The sequence below is a fragment of the Suricata suricatta genome, chromosome 10 (assembly GCF_006229205.1).
Source record: "Suricata suricatta isolate VVHF042 chromosome 10, meerkat_22Aug2017_6uvM2_HiC, whole genome shotgun sequence".
NCBI lineage: Eukaryota > Metazoa > Chordata > Mammalia > Carnivora > Herpestidae > Suricata > Suricata suricatta.
In genome coordinates, this window is record NC_043709.1 from 98,415,524 (window position 1) to 98,439,679 (window position 24,156).

At 45.9% G+C, this 24,156-nt stretch overlaps 1 protein-coding gene across 1 annotated transcript in view; it reads left to right on the top strand.

The window, feature by feature from the left end:
- The window catches only part of ANO2 (anoctamin 2), a 326,751-nt gene that overhangs the window by 107,746 nt on the left and 194,849 nt on the right, over window positions 1–24,156 (top strand). Inside the window, exons 7-10 of the mRNA XM_029955559.1 lie at window positions 1,576–1,627; window positions 15,018–15,073; window positions 16,177–16,218; window positions 23,546–23,610. Of these exons, the coding sequence (XP_029811419.1) occupies window positions 1,576–1,627; window positions 15,018–15,073; window positions 16,177–16,218; window positions 23,546–23,610 (215 nt within the window). The remainder of the gene's footprint in view (window positions 1–1,575; window positions 1,628–15,017; window positions 15,074–16,176; window positions 16,219–23,545; window positions 23,611–24,156) is intronic.

The window sequence follows — 24,156 nt, forward strand, 5'->3', positions numbered from 1 at the left end:
CTACAGAAGATTTCCACGGCACACTGGAAACATGGCCTTGACCCTTGCTTGCAGGATGGGCAAGAACACACCTCAGGTCCCTTAGCCTATTGTTATAGGAAGGTTTCAGATGGGCACATGATTTATCATCCTATGGAAAAAGGCATAAACTTCCCTTTTTTTTTTTTTGGTTGATGCTATTACAAGCTGTTTAAATCACCCTGTGGCTTGGGTCTCATGTCTCTGGGGGAGTTATAGGGTGTTGTGGAGATTACCAAATAATTGCAAAGTACTTGTAAAATAGTACAATGCCATATAAATCTGTTCCTAATTATTATTGCTGTCGAATTACTGCACAGTATTTTAAGCGAATTAAACATTCTTGGGCCCCATACTGCTGGAAGTTATTTATTTTCCACTCACTCTAGGTCTGTGGCTGGAATATGGGAGTGTGAATGATGATGGAGGAACATAATTCTCTCATTCAGCTCTCATTCTGGAAGCTTCTTCCTTTCCCCAGTCCACCCCACATAGTGAGAAGGGGAAGAAAAGAGCCTTTGAATTTTGTCTTGGGTCTTGGGGTCTACTCTGCCTTGGACTTTTGTCTGAGGAACTTGCTCATATCTGTATACGGCATCCCTGTGCCCCTTCTTTGTAGGTGTCCTGGCACCCCAGCTGTTGTCTCAGAGCAGACTTCCTTGCTGGGCACCTCTTTATAGCCTAGCACAGGCTTGCGATCCTTTGGAGGGCACGAGCTGGCCAGCAGGTTTACCTGTGTTGCTGTTTCCTCTGCAGCCTGCCCTCGCATGTAAGAGAGAGTTCCCTGCAAGCCCCACATGCAGGGTTCTGTTGGCCTATTTCGGCACACAGTCATCACTGGGCTGGAAGCCTGGTATGTGCCCCAGAAGTGCTCCTAGACATGGAATCTTGAGGAAGTGTCTGACTGGGGAGACAAGATGAGGGCTCAGGAAAAAACAAGAGAAATTACAGTAACAATGAGCAAGATGTAGGTAACCCTTATGAGTTTACAAAGCACTTTCATGGTTTCTTAGAACAGCTCTGTGAGTCAGCTCCATTACAGAGAAGGCCATGGACTATCAGGGCCCTTGGGGAGGTTGCTCAGGACCCGTTGGCTGGGAGTCAGACCTAGAACCGGATTTGATGGCCTGCTCATCCCAGCCTTTCCCCAGCATGGTGCTACTCAGGGTTGAAGGACAGGACACCCTCCTCTTCCCCTTCCCTGGATGTTCTGGTCCTGGAACTCCCTCCCAACCCTTCCAGAGGCATGTGGGTCTGGGTTCCCTGGCATGTTTTTCTTACCTCCTGTAACCGTAGTCCATTTATAGCCTTTATTTATGTTTTAGGGGTGGGATGAAGGGGAGAGAGTGTGTGTTTGGTGCTTAGGTTCTTTGCTTCCTCAAAGCACTCAAGTTTGATGTGTTTTGAATGGGTTTGATGTGCAGTGCACAAAGGTGGCACATCCTTGACTTCCCCCTGTCTGGAAGTGGGTCCAGCTGCCTGGTTCACTGCCCGCCCTCTTGGGTGTGGTGGCACACATGGTCACGGCATTCATGGCCCTGCTCTTGTCCATTTTAGGTGCATGAGATCCTGAAGCGCACAGCCTGTTCTCGGGCCAACAACACTATGGGTAAGGACCCCCTCCGCTGCCCATGGGCCCAGTGCAATGGGCTGCCATGGTGCCAGAGCTGTCCTCTCTGTGGCTCACTGTTAGGGCAGCAAAGAACAAAACAAACAGATGCCTCCACGGAGGAGGGGAGGCTGCTTGCACTCAGGGCCAGGGATCCTGGTTGGTCTCCAGGAGCAGCAGTGCCCTATCTCGTGGGGGCAGGGGTGCTCCCCAAATTGCTATAACTTCTCCCAGACCTTCATCCCTGTCTCTTCAAGGTTTTAATAATCACCCAAACATGGCAGGCTTATTTTATTTATTTATTCATTTATTTTAAGAAGAAAGGCATCTCAGAGGCCCTTTAGTGTAGCCTCCTCCCTTTATGTGTGAAGGAGCTGAACCTCCCACAGGGTGAGTGACTTGTTGGAGGTCACATGTTCATCTGAAGGTGAGTCTCCTGAGTTCAGCATCCCAGTCACTGAATGTGGCTGAATCTGTTCACTTGGTGATTTGATTTTGAAACTTGAGGGTATTAGTCTTTGCAGTAGGAAGTCAGCATTTGGGAGCCCATAGGGCAGGCCAACTGATGCTGACGAATTTTGCAGAAGACACACAAAATGGCTGAGGTGGAGATGGGAGCTGATGATCACAAGCACACATCCCTTCCATAGGAATCACTATGCAGGCTAGAGTTCTTTCCAGAGGTGCTGCCAGCACTCAGAATGGCTTTTGAAACCTCTGAGAGAAATTCCTTTGGAATACACTCTGGGGCAGTAAATCTTTGGTTTTTGAGGCAGCCTTGAGTTTAAAAAGAGTCCAAAGTCATTTAGAGGTAAGTCTAGTGAATAATGTAATCAATCAAGCCAAGGAATCACAATAGTGCTAATACTAATAAAGCTAACATTGCAGAGTTTTGTGGGGGGGACTCATAAGCAGCCTTAGTACCAAGGTAGTGGTACTGGGGAAGGCACCAGAACAGGTTTTATATAGTGAGAGTGCCTTTAGTCTAGTGCCGAACTTCTCAAGGGGGCAATTTATGTATGATGGGTTGTGTTGGTGTATTCATCTTGCTATAAAATCCCAAATAACACTCCAGTTTTTAAAAGTCAAGTTTTTTGTGTGATGTTATTTGTGTGGAACATGGTGCTAATGAGGCCAGGACATGAGTGAGGGAAATAGTTAATTAACCCAGCTTGATTCTGTGGAATGACTGAAACCCTTACTTGGAACAGCCATTTTTCCTTGGTTACAATGACAGCCAGAAGAGTCAAGAGATCTTAGAATGTATTTTATATTTTCTTATGACTTCTTTCAGAATTCTTGAATTTACATCACTTCTTGACCAGTTCATGCCTCAGTTCCACTAATCTGCCTTTTATCCTGTCATACCATCTCCCAATTTGACCAAATCTGCTCCTTCAGATGTCATAAGTGACTTCCAGCTTCCCACATTTCATGGTGTTTTTCTTAGTCTTCCTCTTACTTAACCTTCTACATCCTTCCATACCTTCTGTATGGACCTCTATCATCTGAGAGTTGATATCCAGGAAGGTGCTACTGCTGTACTAATTTGCTGCCACTCTTTTTTAAAAATATATATATATTTTATTTTGGGAGATAGAGAATAAGTGTGATCAGGGGAGGGGCAGAGAGAGAGAGGGAGAGAATCCTAAGCAGACTCTGCACTGACAGTACAGAGCCCAACATAGGGCTTGATTCCATGAACTATGAGATCATGACCTGAGCCGAGATGAAGAGTTGGACACTTAATTATTGAGCCACCCGGGTGCCCCTCTGATGCCATTCTACTTCTGCCTCATGGACACTTTCTTTGGTTCTTCTTCCTTCTTGTATATTTTAGATGTCTTCTTCTCCATATTCTCTTGGCCTCCTTAATTTTCTCTCTATACAGATGACTAGGAACCATGTGTTTCTATTTCCCACTTCTCTCACCAATTCTAGCCCAACATTTCCAACTGCCGGATGGGTATCTCTACTGAGATATTCACCAGAACCTTAAAATCAATATAGCAAATGTCCATTTCTATCTAATTCCCCCTCTCTCCCTCTCTCTCCTGCTTCTTTTCCTGTTATTGTGACCACATGGTTTTTGCTCACATGGTTTCTTTCCTCTGAATGTCCGCCTCTCATCTTCCACATGCCCATCCCCAGACCAAACACGGCTGTCTCATGGGTTCTCCAATGCCTTGGTCTTTGAACTCCCACCAAACTCAGTCTCTTTCTTGCTGATTGCTATGTCCAGGGCCTAGGCTCCCAAAAAGTCTTTGAGGTGTATTGAATCATCTCTTATGCCCTAGTGCATCTAGCTGCCTGCCTTGCACATCCTACTCTGTGAATTTGGTTTAGTGAATTAATTAAACATGCCTAGCCTGTTAGCCCACAGCAGTTGCTGGTAATTTTAACTGTGGACAAATAACTTCTATGCAACTCAGTTTCCTTGGATATAAAATGGGATTATAACATCTGTCTTGCAAAATCTTTGAGAAGATTGAGGACAAAGCTGTTAGTTTGTCTTGTAGACTAGGAAGTCCTTGAAAATTGAAGTTTATTTTGAGAGACCATCTCTAGGTTGTCAAAAGGCCATTAGGGATCCTCTACTTTAACACTGAAGTGTTGTTTGTTTGTTTGTTTGTTTTTACTTTGAGGATCTGAGTTTTTGGTGATGTCTCAATCACACCTCTTAAGAATTTTGTTGCTGTTAAGTAGCTTTCAAAAATTTCTTTCTTTTTTGACATTCAGAAAACATTTATTAAGCACCTTCTATATGTCAAATGGTGTTCTAGAAACTGAGAGATGCCAAGATGAATTTGACCTAATTCCTAGCCTTGAGGCCTCTTAGTTTAGTTATGCAGACATTCATGTAAATAAATAATTATGAACTAATCTGCTAGGTAGAACTATAGAGACATGTACAGAGTGCAGAGGGAATACTGAGGTAGAAGCCAATAACTTCAATGTGTGTGTCTAAGTATCAACAGAAATTATCCAGTATTCACTTTATAGCTCAGGGGAATGTTGGCATGTCAGTAATTCTGCAAATGGGGACAGAGAGGACATGTGACTTGTCCAGGGTCACATATTGAGTCACTGTCAGAAATGGGTCTATAACTTGGGTTTCTTTGTTCCAAATCCTATTTCTACTACCTTTAGGATGTTGTGAACTACAGGTGGAATTAGGTTGAATCTTTAAAGTCTGTTACTATGGAAGCAGTAACTATCTGGCCACTGATTTATAGGCACTTGAATTGGAAGGGAGAGCCTACCTTCTTTTAACATATGTTGAACCTTAGGTCCTACAACACCAAGGTACTTCTGGTAGGCCTTTGGCAGGGAAACATGGAGAAGTGAGTTCAGATTCTGCCTCTAATAAATTGGGTTAGATATTGGTAGACTATTGTGTCCATTAGCCTCAGTTTTCCTGCACCTACAAAATGATGAAAATGAAGGAAAACCGAGGCTCACATATTATAAAGCCTCTCCCTTATTTTATAAGCAAGTCACTATACAAATAAAATTTAAACCCCCATTGTTGCTTTCTGTACTTTAAGCATTGGCATTATAAAAATCAAGTGATGAATGATTTTCTCTAGATTCTCAGAACAAAATGTCTGCATGCAGATGTTCTGAAGAAACTTTAAGCACAACATAAACCAAAAAAAAAAACAAAAACCAGATTTCCCTTTGGAGGACAACCCAGCTCCCATCCATGTACCCCAAATTTCAGTGAATTCTAATTCTTAATTTCTGAAGCCATAAACTGTAACAAAGTGCTATTGGGTTGATCTTATGAACATCTATGAAATAGGCACAATTTGACTCTTTACAGCCATTATCCTACTCTATATCAACTGTGTTTCTACTTGAATTTACTATTCCCAACTACTAAGAGGTCTTCTTAACCCTAGTTTTACCCATTTAAAATTTTTTTTTAATGTTTATTTATTTTTGAGACAGAAACAGAGCAGGAATGGGGGAGGGGCAGAGAGAGAGGGAGACACAGAATCTGAAGCAGGCTCCAGGCCCTGAGCTGTCAGCACAGAGCCCAATGTGGGGCTTGAATCTCCACTGTGAGATCATGACCCGAGCTGAAGTCGGACGCTTAGCCAATTGAACCACGCAGGTGTCCCAGTTTTACTGATTTTCAGCCCATAACAAAAAAATTAACAGCCTGTATGATCTTCTTAAAGTGCATATCTCATTATTTCACTGGTCTGACTGAAATGACAAAATAGATCCACATGTCCCATAGATAAAATCCAAACCTCTTAATAGTTACCTGTTGTTATGAATTTGACGTTTGTGTCCTACCCCAGATCCATACATTGAAGCCCTAACCCCATCCAGTACTTGTTAGTTCAACAGTAGCTGCCGATGATTTACTAGCTTTGTAACAGGGACATATGAAAAATGTCTCTGCTTCCCACCAGAAGAGAAACCCCAGGATGATTTTCAAGTTGTTTGTCTTCTGTGTTGGGAAGTCAAGTTCCCCTTAAGCTCTTTGGCCAATGTACCATCTTACTTAGAAGATCAAAAAAAAAAAAATGAGGAATGTAATGACACTCAGAGGCCTCAAGATAATGTGGCCTTTTGAGCCATGGGGTATATTTTGATTTTATTGACCTTCTCTCTGGTTTTATAGAGAAGCACAAATGACTAGAATTGACTTAGATTCCTCCAGAGGAATTTGCCTCATAAAAAGAAGAGAACAAGGGAGAACAGGACAGTGCTTGGAATTGTATTCCAAGGTATTTTTTCTTGACTCTTCACTCCCAGAATTACTTTTTATATGGTCATTACCATGGCCAGTTTACAAAACTTTCTTCCCTTTGCGGTCGTACCCAGCTACAAAGGGTATTAGAAGATGGCAAAAATGAGAAAGATTAGAGTCAAAAATGGAAAATATACTAAAGATAATAGTAAGTCAGAAACACTCCTATTCATTTAGGATTATCACTTTTTTCTTTTTAGAAAATACATTTTTTTTGGAGAGCCTAGTTTTGCAAAGCATGAAGCTATATATGAGGTACATGTATGGAATTATTTATATTCCTGTCTTGTTCCACAAAATTTCTGAGGTGGCTTACAAGAAAAACAATAAAACAGCATAATATAAATAAATTAAATAAGAACCAGGAAAAACACAAATTAAAATAGAATGTCAAAACTGGGGGGGAATTGGAATAAAAATATTTAAACCATAAGGCCCTGTAGTTCCTACAGTTGGGCTGCAAATTTGACCTTGAACCAAAGTGAAAGGGGAGTATGGTTAGTGGTTTAGCTCTTATTGTCCTCAGCAACATCTTTATCTAAAATCTTTCATACTATTTTCTGCTTTCTTATGTAGAATAGATCAAGGTATACCCTCTATATAAATTCATATGTAAACTTTTTTTGGATGGTTCAGGATCATCACTAAGAACACAAATTTTTAGGGTGGCTCAGTTGGTTGAGCTTCCAACTTCGGCTTAGGTCATGATCTCACAGTTTGTGAGTTTGAGCCCTATGTCGGGCTCTGTGTGACAGCTCAGAGCCTGAGCCTGCTTCAGATTCTGTGTCTCTTGATCTCTGCTCCTCCCATGCTCGTGTTCTGTTTCTCTCTTTCTCTCTCAAAAATAAATAAGCATTGAAAAATTAAAAAAACCATAAATTTTTAAAATGCTTCCTTGAGGATTAACAAAGTATTGTTAGGTTTGGTTGCCCCATACTCTCTGATATCTTGAATTTTTGACTCTGGTAACCTCCTTCTGAATTCTTCTCTTTCAGTTTTACTTTGCTGTTTGGGAGACAGAAAAAGAAGCTTATTAGAATTTGGAGCAAAGAGAGAAAATGCATTGAGGGAGGGTGTGAGGATTCTGCTGTGGTTAGGGCACACAACATTAGGGAACGTGTTTTGTGAGATTGTGGTACTTTTTCTTCTGGGCTCCCTGTTGTGACGTCTGAGATAAGCAGGTAAGAGCTCTCTGAACACATAAGGTATTACTGTAATGAGAATAAAAGGACCCCTTGCATATGTGCACTTTCACACTCATTTCTCATGTGATCCCTGAAGCCACCATGCCATGTAGGGTCAGCAAATATTACCTAATATCACAACCTAGAGATTAACAGGGTGCCCAAGTTTAGAGATTTAGAGCCAGATTTAAAACCCAGGTGTCATGCTAAGTGAAATAAATCAGGCAGAGAAGGACAGATACCATATGTTTGCACTCATAGGTCTAACAGGACAAATGTAACAGACGACCATGGGGAGGGGAAGGGGGAAAGAGAGCTGGGGAGAGTAAGGGACACAAATCATGAGAAACTATTGAATACCGAAAATGAACTGTGGACTGAAGGGGGAGGGGGAGAGAGGGAAGGGGCTGATGGTCATGGTGGGGGGCACTTGTGGGGAGAAGCACTGGGTGTTATATGGAAACCAATTTTACAATAAACTATTATAAAAAAATTAAAAAAACTAAAACCTAGATGTCCTGGCTCTTCAGTTCTCTTTAAATTAATTAATTTAATTAAATTCAATTAAATTAATGAATAAATAGATGAGGTTATCTGAGAAAGGTTTCTCAGAGAAGTGGAAGCTGAGGTCTTCCCAGTGTAACATCTGTTCATTTACTCAATGGATATTTATTGAGCACCTACCATGTGTCATCCATATTCTAAAATTAAGGAATAGAGTAGTTAATCAACCAGACACAACATACACAAACCCCTTCTCTAATGGGGCTTACATATGAGGTAGTATTTGAGGGAAGAGGAAATAGGCTGCCACCTGGCTGTCTGGCAAGAGAGATACATGCCAGGAGAGCAAATGATACAAAAGACATTACAGGAGCCACTCCCGAGAATGAGGGTCCCAACAGGAACAAATGACACATTAAAAGTAGGATAATTTAAGATAGAAATATTAAGATACCGTTTACAAAGGTGTAGACGTGGAATTGGGGATGCCCAGAATTAGCAGCAGTAAAGCTGTTCCTAGCTCTAGATCCATGAGTCAGAGAACGGTTACTGGAATGTGGATGGATGGAACTGGGTAGAGGAGACCCATTGGGACAAGCAGGTGACTATTCATGGAGGAGGTCAGGGGTCCCACTTCCCTCTGGCCTGCTGAACCCAGTGGAAAACCAGTGAGCAAGGGAGCCTATTCATATCAGATAGAGAGGGGAGAGCCTATATCTAGAAGGAGCAAAAGGAAGACTGGAGAAGCAGGTGGCATTTCAGCTCTGGGATGAGCAAATTGAGAATCTTAGGTCAAGTCACATTCCCTTACTGGGCCTGTTTCTTTCTTTCCTTGTAGCATAAAGAGGGACCCCACAGTGTGCTTGAATTTTCTATTTTCAGGTCCAGCATTTCATAGACTTTTATTGAAAGGAGTAACATGGTCTCCTTTCCATAAGAGCCAGGTGGGCTTAGGGAGGGGACTGGCTCTCCTATGAATTCACAGTGAGAAGGTTCTGGGCCATAGCCAGGACTTGAGGTGGCATGATGTTTATGGACTTTAAAGACCATGGAGAAGAGAGTGAAGGGGAGGTGAGGACAGGAAGGATTCGGGACCACTGGTTTAGCATGGTTGGGAGAAAAGATTGCACTCTTACAGCATTCATTTGCTTGAGGCCCTGGGTGACATTGCTTGGGTGTGGCCACACTCCACAGGCATCCGGATCCCCTTGTGTACCTCGGAAAGCCCTGGCTCTCCAAATCCCATGCTGGATTTGTTGAGTCAGACTCTCTGGGCAGCAGGTCTCCAAGAGCTGCATTTCTAACAAGCTACCCAGGTGATTCTTAAGAACTCTAAAGTTAGATAAAGATGACTTTGGGCTGGCTGCCACAGCCTTCTTGACCTGTTCACATCCAAGAACTGGAAAGAATTGTGCAGAGTGCTCTGTCCTCTGGGGATGTGACCGCTGTTTTTCTGAAGTACCCAATGATAACCAAGTCATCTCTGCGAAGGGCCTAATTGTTGCTGTTACTTTTCTAACATTTGTCATACGGACATTTAGTATTCAGTCCCTTTTATTCTAGCCAGCAGTAGGAGCTTGTAGAGTTTCTGTCTTTTTTTTTTCTCCTTTGGTGAAAGGATGGGCAGGAGGGTAAAAATGGGCATAATAAGGTGAAGAAAGGGTTACTGCCCTTAAAAAGGTATAGGTAGGTTGGCATTTGGTGGTGGTTTAATTTATAATTATAGGGGTTTCTTCTGTACCTTCCTTCCCTCTTATTCACTCCTGGAAGTGAGGGATTATGGACAAATGTGCACACAGTGTTCAGAGACCGAATATTTTTGTGGGTTTGGGTTCTGCATAGTGGTGGTAGTGTGTGAGCGCATTTGGTCTGGCGAAACTTGGTGTCTCCTTAGCACCATGATGCCTCCTTAATCAACATAATGTAAGGTCATCTGTCAGGGCTCTGCAAATTCACCCCCACCATGGTATGTCTTTTTTAAAAAAATTGAAGTGTCGAGGCACTTGGGTGTCTCAGTCGGCCAACTTCAGCTCAGGTTATGATCTCACAGTTTGTGAGTGTGAGCCCCACGTCAGGCTCTGTACTAACAGCTCAGAGCCTGGCGTCTGCTATGGATTCTGTGTCTTCCTCTCTCTTTGCCCCTCCCCAGCTCTCACCCTGTCTCTGTGTCTCTCAAAAATAAAAAATGTTAAAAAATTTTAAAAAGTTAAAGTGTCATTAACATACAGTGTTCTGTCAGTTTCAGGTGTACAACATCATGATTCAACAGTTGTGCACATTGTCTAGTGCTCACCATGATAAGTATAGTTGCATCTGTCACCATACAAGATTACTACAGTATTATTTGTTAAATGCCTTTAAAGCACACTTTACTGTGGAGAGAAACCCAAGCCCCCTTGACCACGTCAGAAGGAGAGAGACAGAGAGAGAGAGAGAGAGAGAGAGAGAGAGAGAGACAGACAGACACCTTTTCTCCTTTTTTTGTATGGAAGTTATTGTTGCCTTTTCATGGACAGAAAATTACAGATTGATGGAACTACATTTTCATAGACATTTTGGTGTCAGAGCATTTCAACAAATGTACGCTTTGGGCCTCTTTCCTCCCCACTCAGGAGATGATGTCTTAATTATTTTGACCGAAGCCAGACCGTGTTGTGTTGTAAACATCTGGTTTATCGTTCATCCAGCTGAACTGGTTTATATTTTGTTAGAAGAAAAGGCTTGGGATTAAGAGGCATTTAAGTAATTAAGCACACGTCAAGACAATTTGGTGATGGGTAAATATAGTCTCTGTTAAATGCACCGTCTGGGGCCTCTGGTTTAGATTTACGTCCGGCTGGAGTAAGGGATGAAAGCAGAATGCCGGGTGGACTGGTCCCTGTTCTGGGGGGAATCAAAACCAAATGGGTTTTCAAGAGTTCAGCCCCATCCCTCTAAGTACCTGTCCCGCTGGATGAAAGTTTTCTTTGAGTTTGGCCTGGAGGGAATAGAGCCACAGTCCCTATCACCCAGCGGCACTCAGATTTAATGAGTCCCTCTTTGGGAGGCCGACCATAAACTGTGCTTTGGTTGATCTTTTGTGTCCGGGAAACCAGAGATGTCTTGGAAACTAAATGCTAGGCCTCGGGTTTTGTGCTCTGAGTGTGTGTTTTAGGTACTAGTCCTGGAGCCTGAGCCCACCCTGCTCTGTTCCTTGGCCCTGACCCTCTGGATGATGCCAGGGGACCGTGATGCCAGGCCTGGCCGGGTCAGGCTGTGCAGAGCTGTGGTTGGCGTTGGGGAGAGGGAAGCACAAGCCCTTTCCTTTAGGGATCATAGTTCTAAGAGCAAGAAGGATGAAGAACCTAGTGACTCAAAGGGACTGTAGGGGATCAGTGAGGGGGTCCTCAGTGAGCTGTGCTGTGTTTGAGCTGAGACACTTCTCTCTGTGGGGAGAGGGAAAGGACAGTGTGCTCTGTGCTTTCTCCTTCTTGCTGGCTCCACTTCGGGGGCAGTCGGATGAGTGATTGGGTCTCTCTCTCTCTCTCTCTCTCTCTCTCTCTCTCTCTCTCTCTCGCTGGATCTAGAGCAGAGGGGAAAGACTAGATGTGATCCTGAAGAAGAAAGCTTTGTCATTATGGCCAGATGGAATGGTGCATGATGGAACCAATTAGCTCATTTTTGCTGAAAAGAGAGGAAAAAATTCAGAATTTCAGTTTTCAAAGTGGAGACTCCTTTTAAAAAAACATTTGATTATTTTCTTCTTTCAAACTGATTTCCATGCTTGTTTGGGGGTGGGATCTTGGTTTCTGAAGTCTGTGGGTGACCAAAGTTGTCCCCATTCTTGGGTAAAGTTGTGGCTGAATAGTTATTTTCAACTTGCCTCCCCCACCCTCCCCATTCCTTTTTCTTTTACGTGCTATTGCCTCCCCCTACATCAGCCACTGGTTAGGATTGCCTGTCTGATGCCATCCAGAAAATGGAGGTACACAGCCCTGGAGGACAGAGGCACATCATGTACAGCATTTTGGGGCTCTGGTTATCTGGATTGGGACAACTCAGGTTTGATGACCTGAATTATATTGGCCCCAAGACAAAGAACCATTGGTTGGGTTTCCTCTCTAGGAAACAGATTAATTGATTAGAGTTTAAAGGTCCTTCATCAGCATAGGTTGCTGTAGAAAACTGGAGTAGTGAGGAAGATGGTGTCTGTGATAAATGGGGAGAGATACTGAGATACGTTTAGCCATGGGGCTGGTTACTCTTACCGACCATTATTCCTTCTGTGGTCCCAGCGGTGAACTGGGTGCCATGAGAGATACGCTTTGGGCCTCTCTCCTCCCCATTCTCCCCAGAGCGGGGAATGCTCTCTGACCTTGGGTACCCTGTAAGCCTTCGGGGTAACACAATAAGGGGCAGACAGCATCTCAGAAGCAAAGTGAGCTGCCTGTTCCAGACACGTGGTGCAAGGGAAGCTTTATTTGACTCTAGCGACTGAATCCTCCTGAGGATCTGGCAGCAGGACCCCTGAATCCAAGTTGTCGAATCCAAGTTGTCAGCTTAATGCTGTCAGACACTCAGCTGCTATGCTCAGTGCCTGGCACAGCAGAGAATTCAACACCTGTTTAACTTTTTCCATGCAGCTTGGGGACTGTCTTCAGGGTGTATGTTGCTGCTGTGGCTACTACCATGGTATGAGTGCAGGGATTGTTCTGGTGAGGGTAGTACACCAGTGCGGTCTAATTTATAGTTTGACCTGCCTGTGATGCTTCAGCCTCTATCCATGTCAACAGCCCTTTTGTAGCTTTGGGACACCCCCCACCCCCTCTCCCGACTCGTGACTCTTCCCCTTGATTATTGTAGAGTGGCTTCACATTGCTGTGGTTATGCCTCTTGAACTGATTAATGATGCTCAGAGTGAAATTGTAGTCTTGTGAGTAAGACAGATCTGCAGCTCATTCAGCGCCCCCCCAGCACCCCTCCCCCATCCGTACTCCCTTTTACCCACCGTCTGTTTTCCTCCAGCTCCCAAAGTTTTTTCGGGTGGTTTATGTTCATGCCAGGAAGGAAACTTAAAATCAGGAGAGGACTGGTCCTTTGGTGATACAGCGGCTCTCAACTCACTGCAAGAGTGGTTGCTCCCGAGAGTGCCCCTTGCAGTCTCCCGAGGGCCTCTGCTCCCACATGGGGCCTGTGGCTGGTCCTCCTGTCTTCTAGGGCCCTAGAAATGAGGCAAATAGGGGCAGGGTTTGAAGATCAGGGGGCTGATGAGGAGAGAGGATTGTTGGAGAACCTCTGTGGTCTCTGAGTATGTGGGTGGGGTATCGCTTGGGAAGGGGAGGTGGAAAATGTTGTCTAGATCTGTTATCCATCCTTGTTGTTTATCCAGAGCTATGCAAATGCAGATTCCTTAGCATTTGTACATGATACATCTTTTCCTCCCAAACCAATTTTCTTCTCATCTCATGATGTCTGTAGTCTGTCTGGAAAGAATGGTTCAGGGTAGAATGTGTGTGTTTGAGACGAGGGAATTGCCATGAACCAGAGCTTACCCCTCCTTCTCCTGCTCCACGATTACATGTGATCCTCGCATGGTCACATGGTCGGGTCGTTGGTACTTAGGGTTGGTGGGATATAATGTCTCCCATATGGGAAACAGTGACCCAGGACAGACTATCCCGAATCAGGCAATACAGACCATTTTACAGTCTCTGAATAAAACCATGAATGAAACCAGTAAATAGCAGTGCTTTTGTGTTGGGCAGAAAGTTCTCTGTTGTGACTATACCAGAGTTGTAGAGACAGAGTCATTGACTCATTTAGCGTATATATCATAGGGTCTGCTATGTGTATTTGGTATGAAATACTGTTGGGATTAAAAAGTGAATCTCTTGTGTGGTTCTCAAACTTTGTGATCTCAGGAACCCATTACACTTTTTAAAAATTACTGAGAGTGTCCAAAGGGCTTTGGTTTCAGTGGGTTATGCCAGTCAATATTTATTGTATTAGAAGTTAAAACTGATAAAGTAAAAAAAATTGTTTTTAATGTTTATTTTTGAGAGAAAGAGAGAGTGGGGGGAGGCAGAGAGAGAGAGGGAGACACAGAATCCAAAGAGGCTCCACACTCTGAGCTGTCAGCACAGAGCCTGATGCGGGACTCGAACTCATGAACTGTGAGATCATGACCTGAGCCAAAGTCGGAGGCTTAACCGACTGAGCCACCCAGGCGTCCCCAAACTGAGGAGATTTTAAAGCACAAGGAAGGATTCACAACACATTCCAGGCACTGTCAGGGGACTGATACCATCCCATATCATAAAACCCCACTATATACTCATGAGAGAATAGGAAGGAAAAAGCAAAAAAAAAGTCCTAGTGCTATTATAAAATTATTTTGACCTTGGGAGCATCCTGAAAGAGTCATGGGGATTCCCAGGGTTCCCCAAATCACACTTTGAGAACCACTGCCCTACGGCCCTCTACCCTAGGGAGCAGGCCCTCTACCCTAGGGAGCAATGGTCCAGGCAGACCAGCCACAGGCAGGAATAAGCACTGCTCTGGGGCCGAATGGGAAGGCACCAGAAATGAGTTCTGATCATGGCTGTGGGATGCTCTGATGGACACGTACCCTTTTACTGATCGTGTGACAGTAATCCATAGAGTCGGTCCTGTGCTGGCACTGAACACAGGTTGTGTCGGCTGATGGCACTGGCAGAGACTGCAGTGGTCTAGGGCAGGAGGAAAGGGGGAGCATGAGGTTTGAGAAAGCATGTTTGATACTGAAACAGAACTTTGTTTTTGGGAAATAAAAATATTGTTCTTACGCTAAGAACTAAAGCTCCGCAGGAACTTCGAGATTGGGGGACGACAGAGGAGCACAGTGTCTCAGCAGACAGAGGCGAAGCTGAGAATCTGTGCCATGCAGTTACCATTTTCATCTAACTTTCTTCCACAGGCATTAACTCTCTGATCGCAAACAACATCTATGAGGCTGCCTACCCTCTTCATGACGTAAGTATCATTTCCACATGGTCTGCAACGCTGCAAAACACCGGCAGCATGGTGGCTGAGTACACGGCAGGCGGGGTCCGGGGGAGTCATGTGGTTCAGACACTCTGGTCGATTATGGCCTCCTCGGAGCCGGAAGGAATCCCCACAACTGCCTCTCTGGGTCTTGTCCCAACCATGCGATGAGCCAGTTTTGGTGGGAGTGTTCCCCACACGCCCTGCAGTGGTTTTGGGAAGGCAGATGTGGCGTGACGTGTTTGATGGGAGGAGGTGGCGGTGAAGGTGGGCGGGTGGCGGTAGAAGCAGAGTCGAAGGCCCTGGGGGGTAACACACATCCTGGATGGTCAGACCCTGAAAAAGACTGAGGATGATATTTTGTTTGTGATTGTTTTGTGTGGATGTGAAATTCGTCATCCTGAATAGGCAAATATATATCAAGTATCAGTTTTTTTTTTTTTAAACAAATATATTTTAACACTGTTGAAGCCGGTCTCTCAAAATTCCTCATGCTATTGTTTGGCTTAGTGGCAAAAACAGAATGACTTGTAAGTAAAGCTTTCCTTGACTGGGAGTCGTGTTATAAACATCCCCACAATACAGTGCGATGACATTCTTCAAGATGCTTCCTGAAGAACTTGGCCTGGCCCGTGAACTGGGTGTCCTCACGACTGACTGCTCCGTGGTCGCTTCTTTCCCAGGGGTCACACAGTCATGCCCAATGAGGTTGTGGAGGAAGGGCTCCCTGAGTGGGCGAATATGCTGTTAGGTTCTGCCACTTGTGGATAGGGGGCGCTGTGGCCTGGCACAGGGTGAGTTCACACCGTTTGCTGGCCACCGTCTCTGCCATTAAGTGTGCTCTGAGGAGGCACAGGCTGATGGCAGACACATAGGAGGGGAGCATCTTTGTGTGAGAAGCTGTCCAGAGGAAACATGGCAAGTGTTGACAACTAACAAAACTGAGTATCGGCTCCTTACCGTGCCAGGCTTTTGACTTTCCTCAAAAGGGAATGACACAAAGGGGTGACGCTAGAAGATAGAAAGGAAAATCCTTTCTCTGTTTTTGATAATACTCTTGGCTTTATGCAGCAATCCCTCCTCTCTTACAGGGTGAATACGACAGCCCAGGGGATGACACGAATGACAGAAAGGTAAGCCGGCCTTGGGCTGCACTGAGCGCTTGGGCACAGGAGACTGTGGGGGGCTGTGAGGCTAGCCCCAAGTGTCCTATTTACCTGCTTAAATATTTTTCAGCAGCTCTTCCACAGCCCCCTACCCTCCAGGCGTTGGAAATGTGAGGGCCATCTCTGGTCACTGACATGACTGTGTGTGGTGTGCTCACACTGGCATGTAACACCTAGATGGCCTGCAGTGCTCAGCATCCTGAAATCTATCCAGCAGTCCCACCCAGAAGCATTGTCCCACCTCTGATGATAAAGGCTCTCAACTGAGGAACACTGAGCATCCAAATTCCTTAATTTATAGCTGGGGAAACTGAAACACAGAGAGAGTGAGCACCTTGCCCATGACGACACTGCCACAATGAACAGACAGGGGCTTGGAACACCTGACTCCCTAATCCAATGTCCCTGCTAAAGTGTATTACTATCCATGCCTTCATGGCTTTTTTCGGGGAGGGGGTCATCTTTAACTTATTCTTCCTATTCTCTGAGCAGACAAGTGGGGAAAGCCATTCCCAAGTTAGACATGAGAGATGTGAGGGAAAAGGGGGCTCAGTCATGCTGTTTATTCTGGGCAGCTAGGAGTCAGAGGCTATAGTTCGGGGAAGGGAAAGGTCCCTTTGGAAGAACCCCCTCCTGTGCCAATCACAGACAGTACCTGCCCCTACCCCTCTCTGCAGGCCCTCCACCGGGATCTGGTTCTTCTGTGAGGGTGTGCCGCCTTCCCTCACCATGTCGCGGCGCTCTAAGTGTCACCTGCCTCTTTTGTGGGAACTGTCACATCTGGCTGTCAACCCCCTCATGCCGTCCTCCCGCCCAGCTTCCCCCAAACATCAGCAACTCTGGCGAGTAGAGCAGGGAGGGCAGGGGCGGGAGGGCTGAGGAACTGAAGCCCGAGGAGTTTCCCTCCCCCCAGCTCTGTTGTCTGGAAAATTATTCATCCCCCAAGTTGCCTTTTGAGCAGCCTTCTTTTTATCCTGCCTATTAGTCCCTGTTATGAAGTGTTAAGTATTAAAAACATAAAAGGTCTTTTCCAGAAATACTGCTGTGATTGCTTACACATGTCCCCTCTCTGCCTGCCCAGGGAATCTGCTGTAGTATTGCGATGTCTTAACCTCATCTGTTTTCTATCTGATGCTAATAGTCTCGGTGTTTAATTTCCTGAAAAGTCCCGGATCAGAGTTAAAGGAAAAGGAAGAAGCATTTCTCCCCACATCTCACCTAGCTCACCCCAAACGTTTTCTGTCCTCCCACTTTCTCATTTCATGTTCCTCCCCTTTAAAGAGTGATCACCACTGCTGCCCACCTACGGATCCTCCTGCTGCGTGGTGGTGACCCCCGCTGGTCAAGGTGGAGCACTTTGCAGGAACATTCCAGAGACCAGGAACACACAGTGACTCCTGGGAGAAATCAGCCAGACCTCTGTTACCTGCACAGAGGCAGAGGGAAGCAGATTGTAGACTATCTAAAATAGATGTCTGTTCATCTTTAGAATGATATTATATTAGCGTTAACAACATGATACAACAAAAATTTTTCCTTTCAGGAAATGTTTCTCGTAGGCCAATAGAATGATTCCCAGTGCACAGCCCAACTGGCAGAATGGGTAGAATCTGGGAGGCAGGGAGAGACCAGGTTGGATGGAGCTTCACCTCGGTGGGTAATTCCCCAGGCTGAATTCAAAAGGTGGAGAGCTGTGTTCAAAAGACAGGAGGCCCCTTTCTTGTGGCTTTGCCTTGGGTTTGCTGGCCAGTCCTTGTTTTCCTCTGCCATGGTCCTGGTTAGGGATATTGGCTTTGCTGGGATGGGGGTAAGGGAATCCGTGAGAGGGAAAGCTTTTTTTCTGTCCATTTGGGTTGGGGAACTGATACCCAGCAAGGTGAGGAGATGGTTTCAATGGCTATAAATGATTGTCCAGTGAGTTCTAAAACCCTGGTGTCCAAATTGCAGCCTGTGCTCTCCAGCCAGGTATGCAGGGTCTCATGTATGGCAGCGGGAATTCCCAGCGCTGTGCTGGGTTTGTTCCCACAGTTTCAGTGCTGTATGAGTGGGGCCTAAAAGTATCCCAAACCTCTGAATATGTGCAGCATATTGATTCGTTTTAATTGTGTTATAATCGTCTAGTGTTCTTGGAGAGAGCCGCAGGAATGATTTTGGTTGGGTGCCAGGGAGAACCTTTGCATCTGTTGTTGGGGGGCGTGGAGAAAGGTTAGGACCTGCAGTGGGGTCACCTCTCAAGGGCCTTTAGAGGTGATTTTCAAGGGCACCCCCAGCTGCCCATTCTGCTGGTACCTGGAAGTTCTCTTTTACTCTTTCCTGCAATTCGTTCCTGTCCCCATGATCTCCCTGAGGCCCAGGCTCCTTGCAGGCAGATCCCGGGAAAGACCAGAGGCCCCTGAGAATGCGGTCTTCTTCCCTTCCAGCTTGCCTCGTGCAGTTGTGCAGTCTTGATGACTCACCCCAGCCAAGGGTTGGAAGTCTCTCTTTCCCTGTTATTGGAGGGTACGTAACAAGATGCAGCCCACCTCTGGAGAACAGGGGTTTCCCACCTTTCTTTTCTTTTCTTTTTAAGTTTTTATTTATTTACTTAGCAAATTGGGGATGGGCAGAGAGAGAGAGAGAGAGAGAGAGAGGGAGGGAGGGAGGGAGAGAGAGAGAGAGAGAGAGAGAGAGAGAGAGAGAGAGAGAGAGAGAGAATCCCAAGAAGGCTCCACACTGTCAGCACAGAGCTCGACTCTAGGCTCAAGCTCACAAACCATGAAATCATGAGCTGAGCTGAAATCTAGAGTTGGATGCTTAACTGACTGAGCCACACAGGCACCCCAGGTTTCACACCTTTCTGGAAAGCAAGGCAGCAGGAAGAGGGAGCAGCATAGATGTGGATGAGTCCCCTCTGGCTGCCAGCAGCCACCTAATTCCACATTAGCTGGACCTGCCTGGCTTTCCCAAGCATCCCAGGGAAGTGACCATAATCATCATCTGAGCGCTTTTGAGCCCTCCCAGCTGCCACAGCTTCCTCACCCACTTCTAGGGGCGCCTAAGGCACATCACTGGACCCAGTTTTTAAACCCTGGGTCTTGGATTTTTTAGCTTTTGCGGATGATCGTTTTCTCTAGTAAACAGTGAAGTGACCCCCTAAAAGGTGTGTGAAGAGAGTCAGTCTGTTTTTCTGACCAAAAGGGTACTTTTGTCCTGGGTGTTCACTTGAGGATTGATTTATCTCCTCCTGCACTGATTTTGCTGATGGAGAAGACCGAGATAGTTGAAGTGACTTGCCAAAAATTCAAACAGGTTATTGCCAGATCTGGGAGTAGAGCTCCATTCTCTGCCATTCAGTTTGCCCTGCTCCAGCCGCTGGCATCTTTACTCCTGTTGCAAGCCCGGCTCTCGGAGGGGCTCCAGAGGGCCTCACGTCTCAAACATCTTGCCATTCTCTGGCATTGCAAATGGTTTTAACAGGTGGGTTCCTTTACAGTTTCATGAAATACTTAAACCAACTGACCCACTGTCAAATGTGATCCCCAGGGAGCTCACTAGCTGCTCAAGTGCCCTGGTCCATCAGGTGGGGTGGTCCCGGTGGGTCGTTGCTTCCTGCAACGAGGTTTGGGGTCAGGCCGACGTGTCTGAAATGACATCTGGGCCTCCAAAATAAGGCACTGTCCTTATTTTGTGCGAGAGACTTTCAGACCTTCCTAATCTAATTGCAGGCTTGGCCAGTCATGAAGAGGACGTGGTGTGGCTCTGAGGGAGAAAGTGGATTTACTAAAAGCTGCATTAGAAGGATCTAGACTCTGCACATGTAAAGGGATTGTTAGGAAGATACTGTGGGTGTCTTCCTGCATTTTCCTCCACCACACTGATCCCTAGGGTGGGACTGCAGAGCACGCCTCCCTCCACCGTGACTGCCAGTCTGCTCGGGGACCCTGTAGCCATGTGTGAGTGAACATTTGTAGAGATGGTGAAGGGTCTGCAGTGCTGCCCGCCCCTCTACCCGCCTCCCCTGCAGGGAGGCATGAGCCAGCCTGGACAGAGCCACGTGGGCATTCAGCCCTAATTGCTGCATCACTTCCCAGGTTTGGTGCTCACTAGCTGGAGCTCCATTGCAGGGGCTGCCCTGTGATGTCCTCTATTTCCATCCCGCCCATCTGCACTGTGCTCACACAGCTCTCTTGGCTTATCCTCACAAACTGAATCTAGCTTTGTGCTCTGAGGGTGCCATGCTGAGAAGGGACCCTCCAGATGTTCTTTGCAGCATCTTGGGATCCCACCAGTGACAAGGCTTGTGAGTGTGACTGTCAGTGTGGGCTCGAGCCAGCTGTCCCGTACTGGTTCGTGGAGCGTTTTTAGTTTTTCCCTCCAGGGCAGTGGCAGATTGGTGCTCTCAGGCTCAGGTTTTGGATTGATATGTGACTTGGAGAGGAATCTGCTCTGGAGGTCAGAGTGCGGGAGGCAGGCAGTGACAACGCACAGCCCTCAAGGGAGTCCTTGCCTGTACCTCCTGACGCATGTTGGCCTCCCTTTGGGCCACAGATGATGTCACTGTGATGGCCAGGTGCAGGTGAGTGCAGGGATTGCACTACAAGAGGGAATAAAGGCCCAGGGAAGTAGAAGCACCTCAGGCAAAGGGGAAGAGGTAGTGTAATAGTAACAGTGAGATTAGGTTAGGCACCACCTGCCCAGAGTGAGCAGCATCCAGACTCATGGGTTTACATGCTGCTCTGCCGGTCATACGCTGCATCACTTTTCATGTGTGGGTTTCCTCCTCTGCAAGTGGCAATGACTGTGGTTGCATTTTGCTCTGTCAGGATCCATGTGGTTTTGGGTTCTGTTCCGCAGTGGTTGGGAGGTGTGATGACAATAGAAGTCTCTACCCATTAAGTAGGAATCCCAGTTCTTACGTCAGTTTGTTAAAAATTCATGTGTTTAAAGGTTCTCAGGTGAAAAGGATGGCTTCCTGATGTGCAACTGGATATACAAAATACCTAGTTAGATAGAGCAGGGTCTCCTTGACAGAACTCTTTGTGAATTCTGTGTGATGTGTAAGGAAGATAAAGAACATGAACAGCGTGGCCTGTGTTTTGGACACTTGTTGACACTATACGTCTAATTCAATTACATGCTAATATCTATTCAGCATGGGTATCTAGATGATGTCTAAGGACGGTTCATTACCAGATTACTTCACTTCCTGGCAGATGATCTGTGAAGCTCGCTGGCCAAGTGTTTAGAACCATAAGGCGGTTTGCTACTGGGATTGACACCTAGGTTTTGTCCACATGCTGGCTCTGCTAACGTTGCTGTGAAAATGTCACAAAATGGCATAGCTTGATGTGTTGGTGCCTCATTTCCTCCCTTAACTTCTAGAATGTGTTGTATTCAGGTGTTACCCCCCTGCCCCCACAGAAATTATTCTTGTCAAGGTCATGTGTGAACTTACTTACAGTCACCGAATCCGGAGGTCACTGCTCCATTCTCATCTGACCTGACCCATCAGCAGTGTTTGGCACAGCTAGTCATTTTCTTCTTTTTGAAACCAGTTGTCCCTCGGCTTCCAGGACACCACACACTTCTAGCTTTCCACATCCCTGGCTGCTCTTCCGTTTCCTATGCTGTTCATCATCTCCTTGCTCTCTGTCCATTGCTGCATTGGGGCTCTGATGTCACACCTCTTCCTTACCTACTTTCTCCTCCTTGGTGGTTAGATCCTTACTTTAATGACCTTATAAATCATCTCTTGTCCAACACCTCCCAAATGTACATCTTCTTTGTAAAGGAGATGGACTCTCCTTTGAACTCCAGAAGTTCACATCCGGTTGCTTACTCAGTAGCCCCACATGGATGTCAAAAGGGCATCTTAGATTAGTGAGTCCCAAACAACTGCTGATTCTACTCTCCTAACTAGTTCTTCCCACAGTCTCCCCACTGCAGTGCATGGAATCACCATTTACTCAGCAGCTCAGGCCAGGGTCTTGGTCTCTCATTCTACATCCAATCCAACAGTAAATCTTACTCTACCTTTAAAATATAAAGTGGAATCAACCACTTCTCATTACTTGCCCCACTGTGTCTGTAGAGAAGGCCAGCGTTATCTCTTCTGGACCGTCATGGTAGACCCCTACTCCTATGTCAGCTCTTAGTCTCTTCTCCATACCAGCAGCTGGAATGGGTGGTCTGTAGTCCAAGGCAGACTGTTTCTTCTCACTACTGCACCCCCCCCCCACCAGCTTCCTTCAAAGTCAAAGGTTTTGGCGTGGCCTACAAGCCCCTGAGTGATCTGCCACCTCAGTACTTTCTGACATTATCTCCCATTATTTGCCTCACGGTCATGCTGCCCTAGCAGTGAAAGCAGGCTTCCCTGTTTGCCCTAGGATATAACACATACACGTTTTTTAGGGCCTTTGCACAGGAAGAGAGCTTTTCTGCCTGGCGCATTCCCTCACTTCTTCAGGTCTCAGCTCAGAGGTTACCTCGGCCCTTTCCTTGCCATCTAGCGTCTTACCCCACTCCCCTGCCTTTTGTATTCTACTCTTTTGCCTTGCTTTATTTTTCCTCAAGACATTTATAGATTCTATTTTTAATGTTTACTTATTTATTTTGAGAAAGAGAGAGAGAGTGCGCATGCGTACAAGTAGGAGAGGCAAGGAGGAGCAGAAAGTGAGAGAGGGAGAGGGAGAATCCCAAGCAGGCTCCATGCTGTCAGTACAGAGCCTGACACAGGGCTTGAACTCAAATCATCAGATCATGATCTGAGCTGAAGCCAAGAGTCAGATGCTTAACTGACTGAGCCACCCAGGTTGTCCAAGCATTTATAAATCTTATATGTTGATGTGTTTCTGTTTGTTTCCACACATCAGGGTATAAGCTCCATGGCAACAGTGACTTTGTTTGGTTTATAACTATATCCGGCATCTGGCATGTAGTAGATATTCAGTAAATACTTGTTAAATGAGTGAATGAAAGCAAGCCAGGACTCATTTTCCTGGACAAAGCAAGGCAAGGGAATAAAGAAGGTGGGGTTATGATTTTCAGGCACTGCCCCAGAGTGTGATAAAGGTCACCTCTGTAGCCTCCTATAGCCAAAAAGGAAGTCAGTCTCTAGAGCCTCCTGCCTTTGGATATCTTTCTGATGAATCTTGTGAGAATGTTCCTAGAAGCTGAACTTTGAGGATTCAATTGTGACTTGCTAGGGTAGTTCAGGGGGGGTGGGACTAAAATTTTGAGTTGCTAGGGTAGACAAAAAAAGGTGAACCCTGGTCCCCTTCCCCCTCTTATCTGTGTCCCTATTTTTCTTGTTTAGCTGCTGTATCAAGAATGGGCACGCTACGGAGTGTTTTATAAGTTTCAACCTATTGACCTCATCAGGTAAGATGTGGAGGGCACTCGGGAGGACCCTAGATATGTAGATTCTGAAATGTACCTGTCAACCCTCTTCACTCCTGACAGTCTGTTGGCCAAGGAAGGGATCTGCTTTTCTAGACTCTGATTGTCCTGCTCAATGTCTGATGCATGGGGAGGCAGCTCAGGGGAGGGAGGGGAGTGGAGTCTGTGTGGGGCGACAGATAACGTACATTGATATACCATGACTTCTGTCTCTCTGCACATAGTCTCTATTTCCCTGCCTGCTGCTCTTGTGTGTGTGTGTGTGTGTGTGTGTGTGAATGCAGCTGTCCCTCTTACTATTGTCCTTCAAATTCATCCTGGAGAAGGATAGGGTGAAGCAGATCCTTGGGTTATGCCCAATTGGCCATGGTGTTGACCAAGAGAAGGAAGGGAAGATCTGACAAATCACATGAAAAATAAGCTGGATAGTCTGAGAGGGAATGTCAGTGTTTTATGGCTTCTTCACATTAGAAGGGAGAAAAGACTGGAGTCCCCATCCCTTCAGTACTGCCCCTCAAATGATGTCCT